The 18,257-nt window shown below is 42.1% G+C and overlaps 1 protein-coding gene across 9 annotated transcripts in view; it reads right to left on the reverse strand.

Moving 5' to 3' along the window:
• Pde8b (phosphodiesterase 8B) overlaps positions 1–18,257 on the reverse strand; it is a 222,960-nt gene that overhangs the window by 53,021 nt on the left and 151,682 nt on the right. For all 9 annotated transcript variants that reach the window (XM_074077242.1, XM_074077243.1, XM_074077245.1 and 6 more), the window contains 5 exons: positions 14,874–14,962; positions 9,193–9,271; positions 7,129–7,269; positions 5,472–5,560; positions 3,396–3,456 (listed from right to left, as the gene is read on the reverse strand). In XM_074077242.1, the coding sequence (XP_073933343.1) occupies positions 3,396–3,456; positions 5,472–5,560; positions 7,129–7,269; positions 9,193–9,271; positions 14,874–14,962 (459 nt within the window). The remainder of the gene's footprint in view (positions 1–3,395; positions 3,457–5,471; positions 5,561–7,128; positions 7,270–9,192; positions 9,272–14,873; positions 14,963–18,257) is intronic.

The following is an 18,257-nucleotide window of genomic DNA, read 5'->3' on the forward strand; positions in this document are numbered from 1 at the left end:
GAGCTCCCAAGAAGGGCCCCCACTTTCTACAAAGCCCAGGGCAACATCAGGTCAGATGGGCTTCTTTCTGCTCTCAGTCAGCTATAGTCTTGGATCTTTGATTAGCCAGAAAGCAGAATGCTTCCTGTGTGCCTGGCCATGTCCTTCCTCTGAATAAATACCCAGGAAGGGCAGACTTTCCCAGAGCTCTCATTATGTGTGCTGTGCTCCCTGACTTTGTAAGAAAGCCAGTTGTTCTTATAGAACATGTGACACCTGCACCTCCCTGAGGGCTTATCTCCATGCCCTGTGTGTCACCCTCTGGTGAGGGTGCAGTATCTGAAGGATACTGCAAACTGCAACCTAGTTCTCCCACCTGCTACCTTCCCACACTCTCTCTGGGGACTACAAATCTGCCACTAGCATGCTGGCTTTCAGGACCACCATTCTCTCCCTATATTCAGGGCCAAGACTTGGAGGAGAAAGTGAGCACAGGGGATAATGTGTGATGAGGCTGGAGTGGGCACTGTAGGGATTGTGGGAAGGAGGGCAGCTGACCAGGCTGCCCTTCCCCAGGCCGGGTTTCAGTTTAGCTTAGATGGAGCTGGGGTTCAGTTGGGGTCCTCCTTTTTCTGCTTGCCTTCTTTTCCCTGTGCACGTGTGACTTTGACTACGGCCACAGATCCATGCACTTCCACCGTCTGCATCACATATTTGAATGTGAAATTTGGCCTCATGAAAAGGCAAAAGCTTCAGGGGTCCTAGGCCCTCACATGCTTAGCCTGGTAGCCTAAAGGGGCTGAGCCAGGACACGGCAGTGCACAAGCGAGATAAAAGCTGTCCAAAATTATCTTCTATAAATGGAGTAGGCAAACATCTGTAAAGCGCCAGACACCCAATGTAATAGGCTTTGCAGGCCACGGGTCCTTAGCTGCTCCATTCTACTGCTGTGTGACAGCAGCCACACAGGGGCTGGCCATGTTCCAACAGAGCTGTGTTTACCAAGGAAGCCACCTTGGCTGCAGTTGGCTGCCCACCATCAGCCTCCATTCCCCCTGGGTGTGCACATCTCCAGTCTCAGTTTGCTCTTCCCCTGTCCTGGTTCTGAGTAATCTCTTACCTGTTTTGGCCCCATGACTTCTGGGACAGAGACACTGTCCCCAATGCCAGCACTGAGCAGGTGTTTGGTAGACATCTGGGGAGAGTATGTGTGGGGTGGAAGGAGAGATGGTGTTTACGGCAGACAAACTCGCTGAGAATTTCCAGCCTCTTGGCAAAAAACTACAGGGCTCACAGAGGAAAAGAAATCTTTACTGATGACAAACATGACCAGAAGTAGCTGCCTGGCTTTCAATTCTATTCCTTGTTAAAATGAAAATCCATGGGTCGATGTTGACGTCAGGGCTGAGCCCCAGAAAGCAGCACCACAAACGCCTGCGGACAGGCTGCTCCCGTTTGGAGCCCTCCCCAGCACAGAGTCCGCCACCCCATACTTCAGCCTCCTTCGATGAGGAGGAGAAGCACTGCAGCCAGCTAGAAGGACAAAAATGCTTTATTACTGGAAAATCTAAGAGTCTCTCTAGGCCTGTGCAACACTATTAGGTGACGTCAATGGCTCGGGATATCAGAGCTCTGCGTTTCCACTCTTCTCAGAACAGCAGCTGATTCATGGTAGTAAAAGCGTTTCTATTTACAGCCACAGAAAAGACGAGGTGGCCCCTCACTTCTATATCCTGAAGTTCTGTGCTAACAGCTTGTCCACTTTTTCTGCATGGCAGAGGCTTCACAGCTGGCAAGAGGCTAGAACTGAGACATTTCATTTCATTCAAGCTAACCAACAGCTCCAGGGCCCACTATGTGCCAGGCAGCTGGGCACACAAAGCCTGCTAGTCAGGGGAGGGCACTTCAGCTCACAAATAGCTATGACAATGTGGGGTACAAAGCTGAGAAAGTACTTTGGAGGTTTGGGGAGGGAAGTGCTACTTAATGTTTCCAGGGCTGGACCATGAAGGACTCAGGATTTGAGTCTGTGACAAGAAGACTGAAGATCCCCTCCATTAGGCAAGAAAGGAAGGGAGGAAGAAGAGCAAGGCTGAGTTGGTTGGGGAAGGGCGTGCTTGATTTATTCATAAGCTGTACTTGGTTAACTTCTGGTATGAGAACAAATGAGTCCAGGTGGACCTGTGTCCTCTTCTGCAGATCCACAGTCCAGAAATGGTGCTCTGTTCTGCCTGAATGCAGTAGTTTATCCCTAACGGGACACCAAGATTGCCTGTCCCTCTGGGTCCTCCCCTCTACGTCACCTCTGATGCAGGCCTCTCTCTTCCTTTTGGCAGGTCTCTATTCGGCTGTTTAATGATTTTTTTTCCCCCTACAAAAGTTCATTCTCTTCCTGTCTCAGGTCTCTATGGACTTGCCTCCCTGCATGACTTTGTGGTATTAGCAGAAAACTTCCTGACTTTCCAATAAGGCTCTCAGTATAAAGGAAGCATTTCAGGTTGGACTAAATCTTATGAATAGGCACATGAGTATGTATCCTTTTAATGTCCAGAGGTTCCATGAGGCTTGCTAGACCCGACCTTGTATCTCTGAAACCTCTTCTCTCAGGAAGGAGCCTTGACAGCTCCAGTCCTGCCAGCCCAGTCCAATTCCTCACCTGGCCAGGCCTCACTCAACTCATCCTGCACCTCAAAATGGTAAGAACAGACTATGCTCCAGATGCCTCTGAAATCTTTTAGAGACAGTCCTTTCTTTGAAAACCTTCAACAACCAAAGGTCACATTTTCTAAGTTTTCAAAAATGGCTCATTGGGAACTATGTTTATTGCATGCTTTTTAATCAACAAATTAGAAAGCAAGAGATGAAAATCCACATGATCAAATATAAAAGTATAAATCACATAAAAGAAAATACTCTTAACAATGTTCTCTATGATAAAAACTACCCTAAAATGTTCTCAAATGTGGTAACTTATTAAAATTCCATTTCAGAAGGCAGCATTCAAATATATTGCTTTATATGATGTAATGGCAAGAAAAAACTCACAATGCTAATTTAGAATAATTCTCATTTGGGATGTGAATTGTAGGAGTGAAATGTTCAAATGGATATATACTTTTCATTTGTTTAATAAATTAAGATAAGAAATAGAACTTTTTTTGTTGTTTGGAGGAAGAATTTTATGCTCTCATAAAATACAGAAGCCTGGAGGGTCAGCCATAAGGCATAGTATGACAAATGTGTAATCCTGATAAAGTAAGACAGGCATGTAGGGTAATTCAAAATGTCTAATTTCCCCATAAACTTTCTGAGTTGGCAACTACAATAAGCTATGGTGCAAGACAAGCAGAGAACATTGGTGAGAATGTAATACATGGCCAAGCTGACAAAGCGATGGAGGAGGCTGAATACCGTACCTGCTTATTATTGTCAGTGGTACAGCACAGCTTCTTGAGGGAGACAAAATGCCTAATTTTCCTAATAACATAAATAATCAGTGATTAGTGAGTCAGATATGAGAGGATTCAATAAGTCATCACATGAAAACATCAACAGAGTCCTCTTAAAGCAATATTCCAGGGATCCTCCTAGGGCAGATTTTGCATTCAAGCAAAACTCAAGCTACAGAAAAGGCATCTTCCACATAGAGCCCCCACACATCTTCAGAAACTTGGCCTCCCATATAATACTAGCTGATGCAGAAACACCATCCTGCTGGGTCTTTCGCTGTGTAACCACCTCCTGAAGGTTGACTCCTAGATATCTTCAGTGAGTGGCTGAAATGCTACTTGCACAGAAATTAGCTTTAATTCTGCTGACACAAATAATTTTATTGCTTATATAAAAAGCAAAAGACTTCTTTGGATAATAACCAAGCTTCTTGGTTGCTGTTTTGATATTAAATATTCCATATTCTTTTACTCTATAGTTGTCATAATTATGGCATTTTTCAGGTAGAGAAAAATCTTATTTCAAGGTTATGGACAAAATCCTGAAATTCAGCTTGTGGTCTTGCTCATTACCACAGTGAAAACCAGGCAAAAATGGCAAGTGCCCCCAAGTCAGTTCAAGGTGTATTTTCCACTGGGAGTAAAGCCAGGAACTCTAGAGAGTATGTAAGACTTTATCCCCTGTATTCCTTGGGGCCACAATTCTTCTCCCTCTATCTCAGACCCTGTCTCTGTCTCTGCGTTTGGTTCACTTTTCTCTGGAGCACTCTGAAGAATGCATAGAAAATACTGGTTATTCTGTTATCACTCAAATAGGAAAGGGTAAAATTTTCCTATTTTAAACCAGAATTGCCTCTGATAGCTCACTGCCTACAATTAGGGGAAATAACACTGGAAATTGTGTCTGGATAAAAGAACTTCTTTCCCTCATCTGTCAGATCAGAAAAATTTATTCAGACAGAAATTACCAGGCAATAGCACGTCTCTTCTGCTTTGGTTACCAACTGATTCTGGTCATATATACAAAAAATGATTCTTAGCTTCAATTTTCTAAGAAGATGGTCTAAGGATGATGATAAAAAAAAAAAAAACATGCATTATCTTCTTCCTGTGGCTCTGTGCACAGCCTCTGGTGGGTGGGAATGGCCGTACTTAGGTAATGCCTGTCAGGAGGATAGACCAGGCCTGAGACAGCTTCTCCCAGTGGCTGATAACCCTTGGTTAAGAGCCTGACAGTTACTGCAACCTCCAGAGCCCAGTTAGAGGGGAGATTTTACAATGAGATAGCAGTTTTCCTGACAATAACTGGCATAAACTTTCTAAGATGTCACATGTTGTGTGTCCTTTACAAACTCAAACTATCAAGCAGTGTTGACCTTTGAGCTGGTTCAGAAAGGCTCATCAGTGAAGAACTGTAAGGTGTTCATCTGGCTTTGTGAATCTTCTCACAAAATTTAACTGAGAGAAGGAAAAAAAATGTATATTTCCTTATCTCTCCACAAAACAAACAGGCTTATTTGGCAACCTGAGATTTCACAGAGTTGGATGCCCTCACCTGCTGATCAGACACTGTTCCTCCCAGGCCAGTAGCCTCCAGGGCTCTCTGACTCCTTGTGGAATAAGCACAGATGTAGCCTGGAGAGGACCAGGAAGGGCCAGGGCCTCAAGAAGGAGAGCAGGTCAGCTCCCTGTGGGCTGAGGAAAGAAGTCAGGAGCCCCCAGGGAAGATCACTTTTTGTTAAGAGGACAGCCTGTCTGCACATCAAGCCCCCTCAGAGGGGGCTGGGAACAATGGGACCCTATGTGAGCAGGTGGAGGCAGGAGGTGCTTCATAAAAGACCATAAACAGGAAACAGGGGAGGGGAACCATGTCTGAGGTTGCTGGTGGCCAGGTGGCAGTATCTTAGTACATACTATATCTGGTACAACCCTACTGCCTGTGTGTACCTAAGGCTTACACTGGCATTTCCATGGGCAAACCCAGTGCCCAGGAGGGCCTGAGTCCTTATCTGCAGCTGAAAGAGTTGAAGAGTTTTCGCTCACCCTCCTTGGCCAATCACTGGTGTGATCTTCACATGCTGTTGGATGCTGTCCCCGGATTTCCGTCTGGCATAGTAAACCCCTTGCCACTCCTACATGGACAAAGAGAACTCTTAAGATCCTTCATTTGTGGCCATAGCTATGTCACAGAGCATCTTAGGCTGAGTCAGAAGTTCCCACACACTGTCATTACAGTTCACACAACTCTGCTGTATTGTTGCACCCACTGTGATGTTGATATGGTCACAATGCATAAAGACAAGACCACCACAAGGTCAACGTGTCCACCGCTAGGCTGCCTGTCCTGGGTCCCAGGACACTTGATCAATGGGTGGAATTCTCACACTCAGCCCTCAGGGAGCCTTGGCACCATATTTGAGACATTGCTCTCAAAATCTTCACAACACACACACACACATACAAATCTTCACAACAACCTGGGGGCACGATTTGTCATACATAATTTACAGATAGGTAAACTGAGGCTCAGGGATTCTACTAACTTGCCCACATGAGAAAGCAGAGGATCTGGTTATGAATTTGTGTCTCTTTAAGCCTCCCTGAAGCCCCAGCTTTCTAACATTCTAGGGGCCTCTCAGCCAAGGCATCTCTGCAGCTAGTTTGGCTCCTCCAATGTCCATAGATGATGCTAAGGGGAGGGTGCAGATTCCTGCTGCCTCTGGACCCTGGGCATCCAGTTGAGATAAAGAGCCAGGAGACCTCAGGGGGTACCTTGGGCACCTCCGTGATTTCTAGGAGGGAGTGGTGAGGTCAGAAGCTGAGATTCTCTGGGAGTTTCTTGCCTGCTCTCTCACATATGATGTAGCTAGTAAGTATGCACACTGGGGTTGCCAGAAGTGTGGCTGGATTCTTTTGGTGATTTTTTTTCCCTTTGGAGTACTTTACCACATCCTATTTCCTTTTAAGTCTCATTACTCCAATTTTTAAAAAAATAACTTTGGCCATCTCTATAATCCCATCTTTATTTTATTCTATTAAATGGCCCCTCATTCAATGAAGACAATGCTTATGGAAGTATTGCACAGCAGAGAAATGAAGAAAGAAATAGTATGTGAGGCAGCATTCCAAATACTGAGAGGAGAGTGCACAGGCAGTTCCCACTCAGAGGATAAGCTATGGGGAAATTCCTCCAGTGTTTCTGCCATGCCTTCATCTCCCCAGATGACATGGAAGGCACTGGGGCAACAGGTAGGGAGACGAGATCTACCTGTAGACATTGAGCAATGATCAGCAAAGAGAACTGAAGAAAGGATAACTGACAAAAAGCTGAGTCTACCATTCAATACTGACAATAAGTCCTCTAGTCCCCCCATATGGATAAGCTGAAAAAGCATAGCAGCTGTCTGGGAAGATTCTGCTCAAAGACAGACAATATTCTAGCAACAAAATGTGGAATTTATTCATGCATAGAGTGAAAGGTCATTTCACAAAACCATCAGTGCATGTACCATCATAAGCGCCAGATTCACTTGAAATCCAAAATTAACTAACCCATTAGCTCTTTTTGCAAGCATCAAAGGTCTTTCACTTAATTATGATGTTATTAAGGAAGCTGATCTTAAGAATGAAACATCAAAACTTCCAGGAAAGAAAGCCTGGGGGAGAGGATTCATGCATTGATTTTGTTGGCTCCACCCACCTTTCCCTTCTTGATGCACGTATTGATGGTGTCCAGGAGGTCTGCTCGGTTCTTGTCACTCTTGGGCAAGTCAGTGACTTCTTTCCCCAGGAGCTCTCCTTTGTGGTAACCCATCATTCTTTCAAAGGCTGGGTTGACATACTGTGAACAGGAAGGGTTACAGTCAGTGTGCTCCACAGGGAGCTGGCTATGACAGGAGTGTGGAACAGGAAGTTCCTCAACAAGTGCTTTAGAATGCAGGTACCACAGCCCACCTTCTCCAAACCCCCACATACTGGACAGTCATTTATTCATTCAACTGTTATGATGGTTCCTTGTGAGAAATAAGAATAAATTTTACCAGGAAAAGAGCAGGAAGCCCTCATCTAACAGTCCAAGCCTCTGGTAGACCTCACTCACCCCCAAGAAATAAGGAAAGACTCAGAAGAAAACAGAAAACAAAAACAAAAACAAAAAAAAAAAATCAGGGCTCTGGATGTAGCTCGGCATGCACAAGGCCCTGTATGCCATTCCCACACCAGAAAATAAACAAACAAACAAATTAGGGCTCAGTTCAACAGGCCCTGGCTTATATTAGTCACATCTTAAGGTGGCAATTTGATCTCACACCTGTTTGCGTTCTACTTGCCATGATCTATTAATTGATGCTATGATTGGGGCCACTTCTGGTCTGCACCCTTCAAACCTGGGTGCAGACAAGTGAGAAGAGAGAAGCCCCACTGTGTACTCAGAGATCAGCAGAGTCAGAGGTTTCAATGCAGAATTTTGCTGTGGGTCTTGGAATTTACAGCTATCTCTTCAGCTGACTCTGGGCTCTGGCCCCTACCCTCTGCTTTCTTTTCAAGGAGGCACAGTCACCAGATGAGAGGTCAAGAGGAGGGGACAAGCAATGCAGAATGTGGGGAAAATGTGAGCACCCTGCACCTGAGTCATGGCTTTTTGGGAGCACAATTTCCATCCATGTGCTGCTTCAGAAACATTCTCTCCAACTCTAATCACTTGCACCCTGAACTGGGTGACACAAGGACACATGGGGAGCTATTTCCTTGGGAACATAGCTTCTACAAACACAATTAACCCCAAGAATTGAAGGGGTCAGGAAAATGCTCTTGTCATCAAATGCTATGGGGGTGGCTAAAGAAAAGGAGTCCTGGTATGGTTTTCATAAATTTCCAGACCCTTCCTGGCACATCACTTACATAGTACAGGCACTGCTCTCCCTGGTGGAGGTTGGGCAGGGTGGGGTATTTCTCCTAGCATAGCTTCTGCTCACTGGGCCCCACAGACCCCTGGCTATTGATCCCTGAACGCTGCTGAGATGACCTGCATGTCTCCTTCTTCTCTGGGCATAAGATAACCTAATGCCTAAAGTACTAATGACTTGGCCAAAGCGTGGTGGGCCACTGATTTCACTGTCAGGAGATGCAAGGCGTGTCATGTCTGCCTGTGCACTGGGAAACTTCAGAGGAGACAAAGGGAGACGCCACGGTGTGCCGACCACTGTCTTGGTGCTCTACTGATGACAGAAAGTGCTCCTCACATGCAGTGCCACTCTGCAAACTAACTGCAGTCGGGCCTGTGCCACAGTGGAACAGCTATATTTCAGAGTATTCTTTAAGTATAGTAAAGGTTTGTCTACCCTACACATTTCCTTCCTTAGGAAGATGACATTAGTCTAAGAGTGCTCTATAATTAGACTATCAACTACAGGCAGATAAATGAGAATTCTGGAACTATTCTGTTCCTATAGGCATTTATAAGCATTTGCTTTATAATTTTGGTGTGTTTCTCAGAAAATTCTGACTTGACAGATGGCCCAGAGAATTTATGCCATCTCTGTCAAAGAAATCACAGGTTCTGATCTGAATTACTAAGTCTTATTCTGTTTTGAATATCTAATTCTTAGCTTGAGTCTATCAGTATTCTTTGCATACTTTGACTTTCATTTCTTCAAAGAAAATGTGCTAAAATGTGAGAATTATGGGAACACACTTGAGAAAAGGGTGGCTCAAACTTCAAAGGTTCTATTTTGATATCTAATAATAGAAATGTTATTTTCCATACCTGAATCACATGATCATCGCTTGTTATTTCTATGGCTTCGTGACAGTGGTCTAATGCTGTAAACACTGAATTACAGGCTCTGAAAGATGCAGAATACTGACATCAGTTCTTCTATAAAAGTCATTTGCATTTTATCTGTTACAAAGTAAACAGATCCCAGATTCATCGGAACCATGTACTTTTTGTTATTACAGATCACAACAGTTACTAATCTGTTTTGAAAAAACAAAGTCATCTTTCAAATTGAATGCATAAAGAACAGCATATATCTCTGTGTATATGATTCAAAAAAAGAACTGTAATTTAGCAAAATCTGAATGGACTGAATGCGTGCTGAATGAAACTTCAACATGGACACAAGAGAACAAAAATGCAGATGAGACTGTCTTCTAAGTCCCATATTTTCTGCATCAGAAGTGGTCATGGAGAAGGGTGAGTCCCCATCAACTGGGAGAACCCAGATTGGCTCTGAGGTATTCTGGCCTTACAACATAGAAACCTGTTTCTCTCCTTTCTTACTTTTGTGATGTTACTTTGCTTCTAACCATACCCTCTGCTTTGGAGAAGGGCAAACATGGCAGAATTGCCCTTGCCCAGTTCATTGTACCTGGGCAGCTTTCTAGGTGGTACTTTTTCACTTTGCGAACTTCCCCATGTATATGTAGGATATTTGAAATCAGGCTCTCAATATATGGTTATAATTTTAACTAACTTCTAAATCTAGAGCAACTCCAAATACAGTAAGTTATTTACTACCCAACACAACAAGAATGTAGCTAGGGCTCTGTTATTTATACTGACTGTCTTAACAATCCCAGCAAAGGCTTTTGTACACATTACAAACAGAAAAAAGAAAATTGTTGATTTATTGCACTGATATTTGTTCTTATAAAACAAACTCTTACAATGTTATTTTTTCCACTCATCAAAGGAGTCTAACTTTGCTGCCCTGTTTTGATCTGTTTACAAGGAAAAACACAGGCAGCCGTGGGTGAAATTTGATTTTGTATTTTTCCAGCTACAGGATCTTGGACAACTTTTTGTCTTTGCTGGCCTTGGTTTTCTCATCTAGAAAACGAGGATAATAATATGTGTTCCACAGGGGTTAGTAATGATCAGAACAGAGAATTATGCAAGGCTTATCTCAAAGTGCCTGGGACCATACTGTGTAAGAATTCAACACATGGTAGCCATTATTATTTGTAAGATTATAGAGTAGTATTTCTTTGTTCTCTAAGGCTTTCAAAAACCTTTGGTGAAGAGAAAAATGAATTGTAACCTGCCTTTTCTCATGAGTATACCTGAAATGTCAAACCAAGAATAGTGTTCAGTAACAGCAAGGTAACCTGAATGTGGAATGAAGGATTTTAGCTCACTGACGGATGGTGTTTCTATAGTTGCAGAGATGAAAGTATCATCAGCCTGTGACAGTGAATAAAACAAGTAACCATGCTGTGGGTGAGCAGGGAGAGGAGAGAACCAGCCTCACTTGACTGACATCCCTGGGCAGTGCAGAGTGTTTCTTTATTTCAATCTTACCCATCCATTTAATTTGAACTGTATACTGTCCTAATACCATCAGTGCATTTGTAAACATGGTCATTTAAAATAAGAAAAAGAGTAAGAGCTGATAAAACCGTTACCAACATGGTCATCGCACTGCCTATTGAGAAGCAAGCAAGAACCAGTCTTATTGGCACCTGATCCAGAACACGCTCAGCTCTACAGGAAAGCAGTTCTGGGCAGTAACTGCCTTCCACAAGTTATGCATGGGCAAACACACTCTCTGTGGGCTGATTTGTCAACTTGAGAGCTGGATAATTAAGTTCTCATTAACACATCTTATCAAATGAGAAATTCCACTCTTGCATAAATATGTTCTCTAAGGTACCTGTGTATCTTAACTAAGAGTGTAAACAGGTACTTTGGGCTAGCATCATTTTGTCAGTTCAAAAGGTGGCTTTATATAAGCCCTCCGCCCAACTTCTAGAATTAACCTATTAAACATTCATTTCATGATTATCCACAAAGCAGAAAATCCTCAACAGGTATAATGCCCATTATACCTTACACTGACAGCTGATGGGCAAGGACACTGGAAGGAAAAGCAGATTTTGTTCCTTCCTCTCCTCATCGTGACAACTACAACTGACTACAATGTTTGTTTGAGCTTTCAACCTCTTTTGGTTGATGGCGCTATTTAAATAAACCTGCAGCAAAATGAGGTGATCAATTTGAGTCATGTTCCTAGAGTTTGGGAACCTAATTGCTTGTATTAATTATTCATATTCTTCAGACAGAAGTATCTTAGCTTTTTATTAATTTTTTGTTCTCGGGAACCATATAACTGCATCTTAAATGTCTATGTTTTTTATCCTTCAGGTTAGAAAGTTGCAAAATTGGAAAAAGAAACACAGGAAAAGGAAAGTAATATAGGTAGGTATGGAAACCCATGAAGTAAGGGCAGTGTAACCCTTTCCTCTTTACCATCTTAGGGCCTTGAAGGTCCACAGGGAAAAGGCAAGTACTACAGAGGTGTAGGTAGAAAGTTTGTAAGTAGCACAGTGCTACAATAAGGTGCAAAGAGCACAATGCTGAACAATAGGACACCTGATTCTTCTCCAGCACTGCCACCAACATGTTGTACAACTGTGATCATGTCAAGAGCCCCCTGGCTTTCAATGTTTTCAGGGCTGGACAAAGTGGTGGCTTGTAGGGAAGAGATTCTGAACAAGTTCACATCCAAATAGAGGTCCAGAATGGGCAGGGAGGAGAGTAGATGAGGTAAAGGAATCATGGGCTTGCTACTTGTTGGCACTAGTTCCTGGGCAGGATGCAGAAGGGCTGATTATTTTAAGCATTCACAGCTTGTGGTCATTCCTGTACCACAATGGATGTTATAAAGAGCCCATGTGAAATAAAAGTTCTGCAAACATCTGTTAATACTGAGAGATGTGGTATCCCACCAAATACAGAGTTTGGCCCATTGGAAACTAATTCTTTCTAAATTGAGAACCGATACCATCTTAAGATTTGGAATAAAGAAAGCATGATGATTTGGGTGTAACTACTAGACTGAGTGATGATGGAAAGAGTAGTTGGACCTGCATTAGTATCACTGATCAGCTGAAACTCCTGATAAGTAGCTAAGCCATTATCTTCATTTAGATGAAATAGGTCTTTCCATAATATAGAGACACTAGAAGAGATAAATGGTCACCATTTAATTCAGATTATCCTAGATGCTTTGCATTTCATCAATTTTTCTGTTCAGCAAAGTAATTTATCAAATGCACACAGAAATGTGATCTTTATACTTCATCTTTAAAAAGTTATTCTACCTAAAGGAATCTTAAAATTAGACCCCATATTTTGTTTGGTTATTTCCTCTGTGCCTTCTTAGGGCTTTGAAGGTTAAGAGGGAAAAGCAAATTATTACACAAGCCCAGACTCATATGATTTTGTTTTCTAAGTAAAGACAGTCACCATGCATCAAGTCCTGGACAGAAGCATCTACCTTCAACATTCGACATCATCCTGCAGCACAGACTGTCCTTGCAGAATGACAGTCATGTTACATATTTAGCTTTAGCTGGGGGTGGAATTGTAGGGAAAATTCTTACATAATTAAACTATAATTATTCTGGCATTGTGTAACTAAGAGCTCATTTCCCAGTTTGTAACAGATGACATAGTCGCTTGCCTGCCTGGGGTGCAGGTAGATGCTTTAGATGTCCTTGAATGCCCTAAAGAGCTGGAGGGAGGTCATGGTCTAAGTCATGGTCCTCCCATCAGTTGGGCTCAGATTTGGCAGACCCGGTGAGATTCAAATCACATATGTACACACTCTCACCCCAAAAGAAAAAGAACTCAGCTAAGGTCAAGGCGGACCAGATATAAAGCAACAGTGTAAGCTGGTGTTGAAAGTAAAGGAGGATCCAAGAGCAAGGCAAGCCCTCCTTGGGTTAAGTCCATTCACCAACCTCACAATGATTTGTATTGAGAACCTAAGGCTTTTCATTCCAACTGCTCTATCAGTTCAAGGCAATGAAGAGTGAGAAGTTATAGTACTAACATGGCGCTAGGTACTTAGAAACCTGCAGAGTTCTAAATGTGTTAAGTCCTTGAGAAGCTTTTAGCAGCACAAAGACCTGAAGCCTTTTCTTTACACCCCTGTGTTGGCTGAGATGTGTATTTCAATTTGTCAGGCCTGCAGGTATCCGGCTTACCATGGTTAAAACACCACTAACTTCCCTGAGTCAGCCCCTGGTGCATAGCTCCTGCAGAATTCATATCCTGACATACAATATGAGTCATCACATTTACTGCTGCCTAGAAAACAGAAGTACTTATTCAAAATAAAGCAAGAGAGCTGCCTGTTGCACCAATGAAGTGTTGGCCTGTTCATTATTTATTAAAGAATTAAGCCTCAACAAAATCCCTCTTATTCCAACTTTGTTTATTGTAAAAACATCTAAAATAAAAGTACTAAGTCCATTAAAAGCAATATCGACTCCCATGAATAAAAATAATATATATTATATTATATACCAAATAATATATACCAAAGTAAAGACAATGTGGTTTTCTGGAAAACTTCTATGAAAATCTCTAAAACTAATAAATGTACAGAAAAAAAGAAACCAAGGGATTTAACTTACTTACGCATTCAAAAAGTCTTTGGTAAGGTTCCTTACCTGAGACTTTGAAACATCAAAATTCCCCAAAGATCTGAATTCCTATTGGTTTGACATTCTTTTAAAATACTTTTCCATCTAAGAAAATGCTGTTTATCCTAATATTTTATTTCTTAGATCTCTATGTTCACCAAAGAGAAAATTCCAGACCAGGGTGTGCCCAGGGGGAACCTGCTTCGATAGGTTTATACCAATCCATTTTGATTTCCAGGGACAGAGGAGGATTAGATTTAAAAATGGTTTTGTTATCTTAAGAAGTACAATCATTACAGGGAGAGACTAACTTGACTATTTTTTTGGCATGAAGCTACTAGCTACCTCTCAGTTGGCCAGAGAGAGAAGCCATGTAGAGACTTTCCTGCAGGATGCCGAAGCACTGAAGTCTGATTCTTCCACGAAGAATCAGAGACCCATGAAGGAAGATGAGCCTCCTTCCGCCCAACATCTCTGGCAGGTTGAAAAGGTCAGGATCCTGACAGCAAGCCAGAGCAGAGCCTGGGCCAAACCAGGGGGATGCTAGAACCCTGGTAGACAGCCCAGAAGCAGGCCCAGGGACTGTCCAGCAGAGACACTAGGAGAAACCCACCAGAAGCTGAGCCAGTGAGAAGCTTGCTTTTAAAGTGAGGTGTACCTGCAAAGAGACCTAAGATCCCTTGAAGATTCTTTAAGATACTTCATGCATTGTAGCATTGAGGCCACAAACAGACTTCATGAAATTGTTAGGTTCATTAAATTTCATGATTTTTAAGTTATTGTAAAAAGCTTAAAATAGATGTCAAAGGAAGAAATTTTTCTTTCCATGGAATTGCACCGAAGCAAGGGGTCCCCAGGTAGACACTGCTGTTGGCTACCTTTCATGACCTGTTTAATAAGCTTCAAAATCTATTGAGATGTAGCTATGAGCTTGTGAACATAAGTTTGTTGACAGATAAGACTTTCTAAAGAATGATTAACCTCAAGGCACCACCTTATTTTGCTACATACCGTAATTTGAACTGTGAGCGAACTTCGCCATGTTCTATTTGAATCAGTTCATTATAGCAAGCAATTATGCTGCTATTCTCCATAAATCTCTGAAAAGAAAGCAAAGAGAATACATAAGACATCTCCAATTATTTCTTAGAGAGCCAACCAGAGAAACTGAATACTCATTCCCAACCCTGGTGACTGTTATGTAAGATGTCTGGTGGGTAGGATGAGATGAAACAGAAAAGTTGTCAAGGAGTCTGAAATGCTTGTTTAAACATGTGGGAAACAACAGAGCAGGTAATATTTACACTTAACCCCCTTTATACAAAATGTGGGATGAGCTTCATTGTGAATAGTCATAGGAAAATAAACACACCAGGGCACAGAATGCCTCCCCAGCTGTTAACTACAGAAACATATCGGCTTCATATGGTACTAACAGAAATCACCTAAAACCAAATACACACCATGTTCAGTGGGCACTGCATTATTGAAAGGAGAGGCTGTTCTTCTTTCTGAATCTTGTGAGTGGCTAATACCCAGCTCATTTAAAACTCAGTGAATTTGGGTCAGGCTCAGAGGCTTATGCCTATAATCTTAGCTATTTGGGAGGCAGAGATTGGAAGGATTGTGGTTTCAGGTTATCCCAGGCAAAAAATTAACAATAAGCTGGGCATAGTGGCATGGGCCTGTAATCCCAGCTATGGGAGAGATGGTAGATAGGAGCATCATGGTCTGAGGCCAGTCCCAGGCAAAAATGCAAGACCCTGCCTGAGCAATAACAAAAGCACAAAAGGGTTTGGGGGTGTAGCTCAAGTGGTAGAGTAGACATGAGGCCCTAAATTCAAACCCCAGTAATACCAAAACAAACAAACAAACAAAAAAAAAAAAAAAAACAGCTCAATAACAAAAGACTACCCAATGAAAAGTTGGGCAAATTGAGTAGATATTGTAAGCCTGTCTTATTTGTGAATTTATTACATGATTTTGACCAACTGCAATCAAAACATAAATAAAATCAAAGAAATTTCAAAAACAAATTTAAATTCCATCACTCATGATATGCGGCTCAGTTGATGAGGAGATGCGCTCAAATCATTTCTGCATTTTTGTTAGTAGTGTCAAAAGTGTTGTGTGACACTGAGCATTTCCCTGCCCTCAATTTTTTGAAAATCTGCCTCCCAAAAATCAAGTGTGCTCCCAAAGCAAGGCAAAAGTAAATCTGCTTGATTTAAGTGATAAAGTGAGAATTTGAGATTTGTTGAAAGGTGACTGTCTTTAGCAGAAGTGGGGCGTGATGGAAAGATGAACCAAGTGTCTGCAGTATAGCACAGAACTCTCGTTTTTCCTCCACAGTGGTCTCTTTGGAACCATATACCTGTGGATATCAAGGGGCTATTGAATTCTCCAAGAAAATATATAAATGGCCAACAAGCAGTGAAGGATGCTCAATATCATCAGCCATTGAAGAGATGACAGGAAGATGTCACCTCACACACACTAGGATTGGGTATAATAAGAAAGAAAACAGGTGTCGGTGAGGATGTGAAGAATGGAAATCTTGTACATGGCTGGGCTGATATGGATATGAAACTGTTTAGTCACTGTGGAAAACAATTCAGGGGAATTCTTCAAAAATTAAACACAGGATTGCCATAAAACCCTGAAATTCCACAGGCAGGATATATAAAAAGGAGTGAAAGTGGATACTCAAACAATATTTGTAGAAGCAGGTCCATGCCAGCAATGTTCCTGATAGCTAAAAGGTAGAAATAGCCCAAATGTCCATCTTCAGATGAATGGATAAACAAACTGTGGTAGTACACATAATAGAGTATTATTCAAACACAAAGCACCAACGAAATAGTGTTACATGTTACAACATGCATAAACCTCAAAAAGATTAAGTATAAGAAGATACATGCAAAAAGTCATATATGATATGATTGATTCCATTTACATGAAATAGCTAGAGATCAATCCATACACAGAATGTAGACTAGTGATTGCCAGGGCTGAAGGGGGATGACTGAAAGAGACTGCTTAATGGGAAAGGAATGGCAATGTTTTAGAACTAGACATAGGTGGTGGCTGCACAACATTGGGAAAGTACTATGCATCATTGAATTGTTCACTTAAAAATAGTTAATTTTATTTGGCTAGTGATGATTCACACCTGTCATCCCAGCAATAGAGGATAGTGGTCCAGACAGGAAGATTGTGGTCCAGGTTAGCCTGAGCAAAAAGCTCAGGAGATAGGGTCTCTATCTCCAAAATAACCAGAGCAAAATGGGTTGGAGGCGTGGCTCAAAGGATAGAGCAAAACTTTCTAAATACCTGGCTAGTAATCTAGTAAGTAAAAAGATAATCAGAACTCCAAATTATTTCCAATTACCCAATCACATATCTACCTCTCCAATAAATAGATAGGTAGAGGGGGAAAATACCAGGGCCTGCTGAAAAATCCATTTCTTAAATTTCCTTCAACTAAGTTGGCCAGAGAAAGAATTGACTCCTCTGTCTTACATACATACACACTTCTACACATCTAGAGTGGCTTTTCCCTGGTGAATACCTTCAGAGTCCCCTGGCTTCTGGTCCCCACTATTCCGTGTGGAAGTTGGGAAGGGATAAGGAAAGGAGAACCATAAACATACAGAGAAGGGAAGTACTTTCTCTTTTATTTTCAAGAGAAAGTTTAACATGGTTAAGTTCAACTTGAGCTTTTACATGGGTGAAAACTATGTTTCAGCCAATAAGAGAGTTCTGAGGGCTGCAGCCATGGCTCAAATGATAGAACACCTGCCTAACAGTGTAAGGCCCTGAATTCAAACCCTGGTATATCCCCCTTACCCCTCACCCCCAAAGGGAGTTCTGAGAGATGTTAGCTGATGCTTTGTAGAGACATAAAAAAATTTCATGATAAAGTAAGATTTGATAATGTCGTGGTGAATGGAGTTGGCAGGTTTCTCTCAGAGCATTCAGTATGCTAGTGGGCAGTACTGCTAATATGTACTATGGATTTTCAAAGGAAAGGAGGAAGACCAAGTCTTCCCTGGTGCCCCAAATTTCTTTGACCACAGAAGCCTATTTTCATGGAACACCAGTTACGAGCTTTTGGAATAGGAGTGTTCCTTTTGACAGTGTGAGAAATACTACTGTAGTGGACCCGACACAGAGTTTGGAGTTAACATGCAATTACATCCTTGACTTCCTTATGAATGTGAGTTCTGGAGAGCTATTTAGTTGTTCTGAGCCTGGTTCCTTCTCAGAAAAAATGGAGAAAATATCAAATCCCTCATTATGTTGAGGAGGATTAAGTAAATCACCTGGAACTGGACCTGACAAAATAAATTGTAGCTCCCCAGTCCTGCTCCACAGCAAGCCTCTCCAGAGAAA

Source organism: Castor canadensis, chromosome 6 (assembly GCF_047511655.1).
Source record: "Castor canadensis chromosome 6, mCasCan1.hap1v2, whole genome shotgun sequence".
Classification (NCBI taxonomy): Eukaryota; Metazoa; Chordata; class Mammalia; order Rodentia; family Castoridae; genus Castor; species Castor canadensis.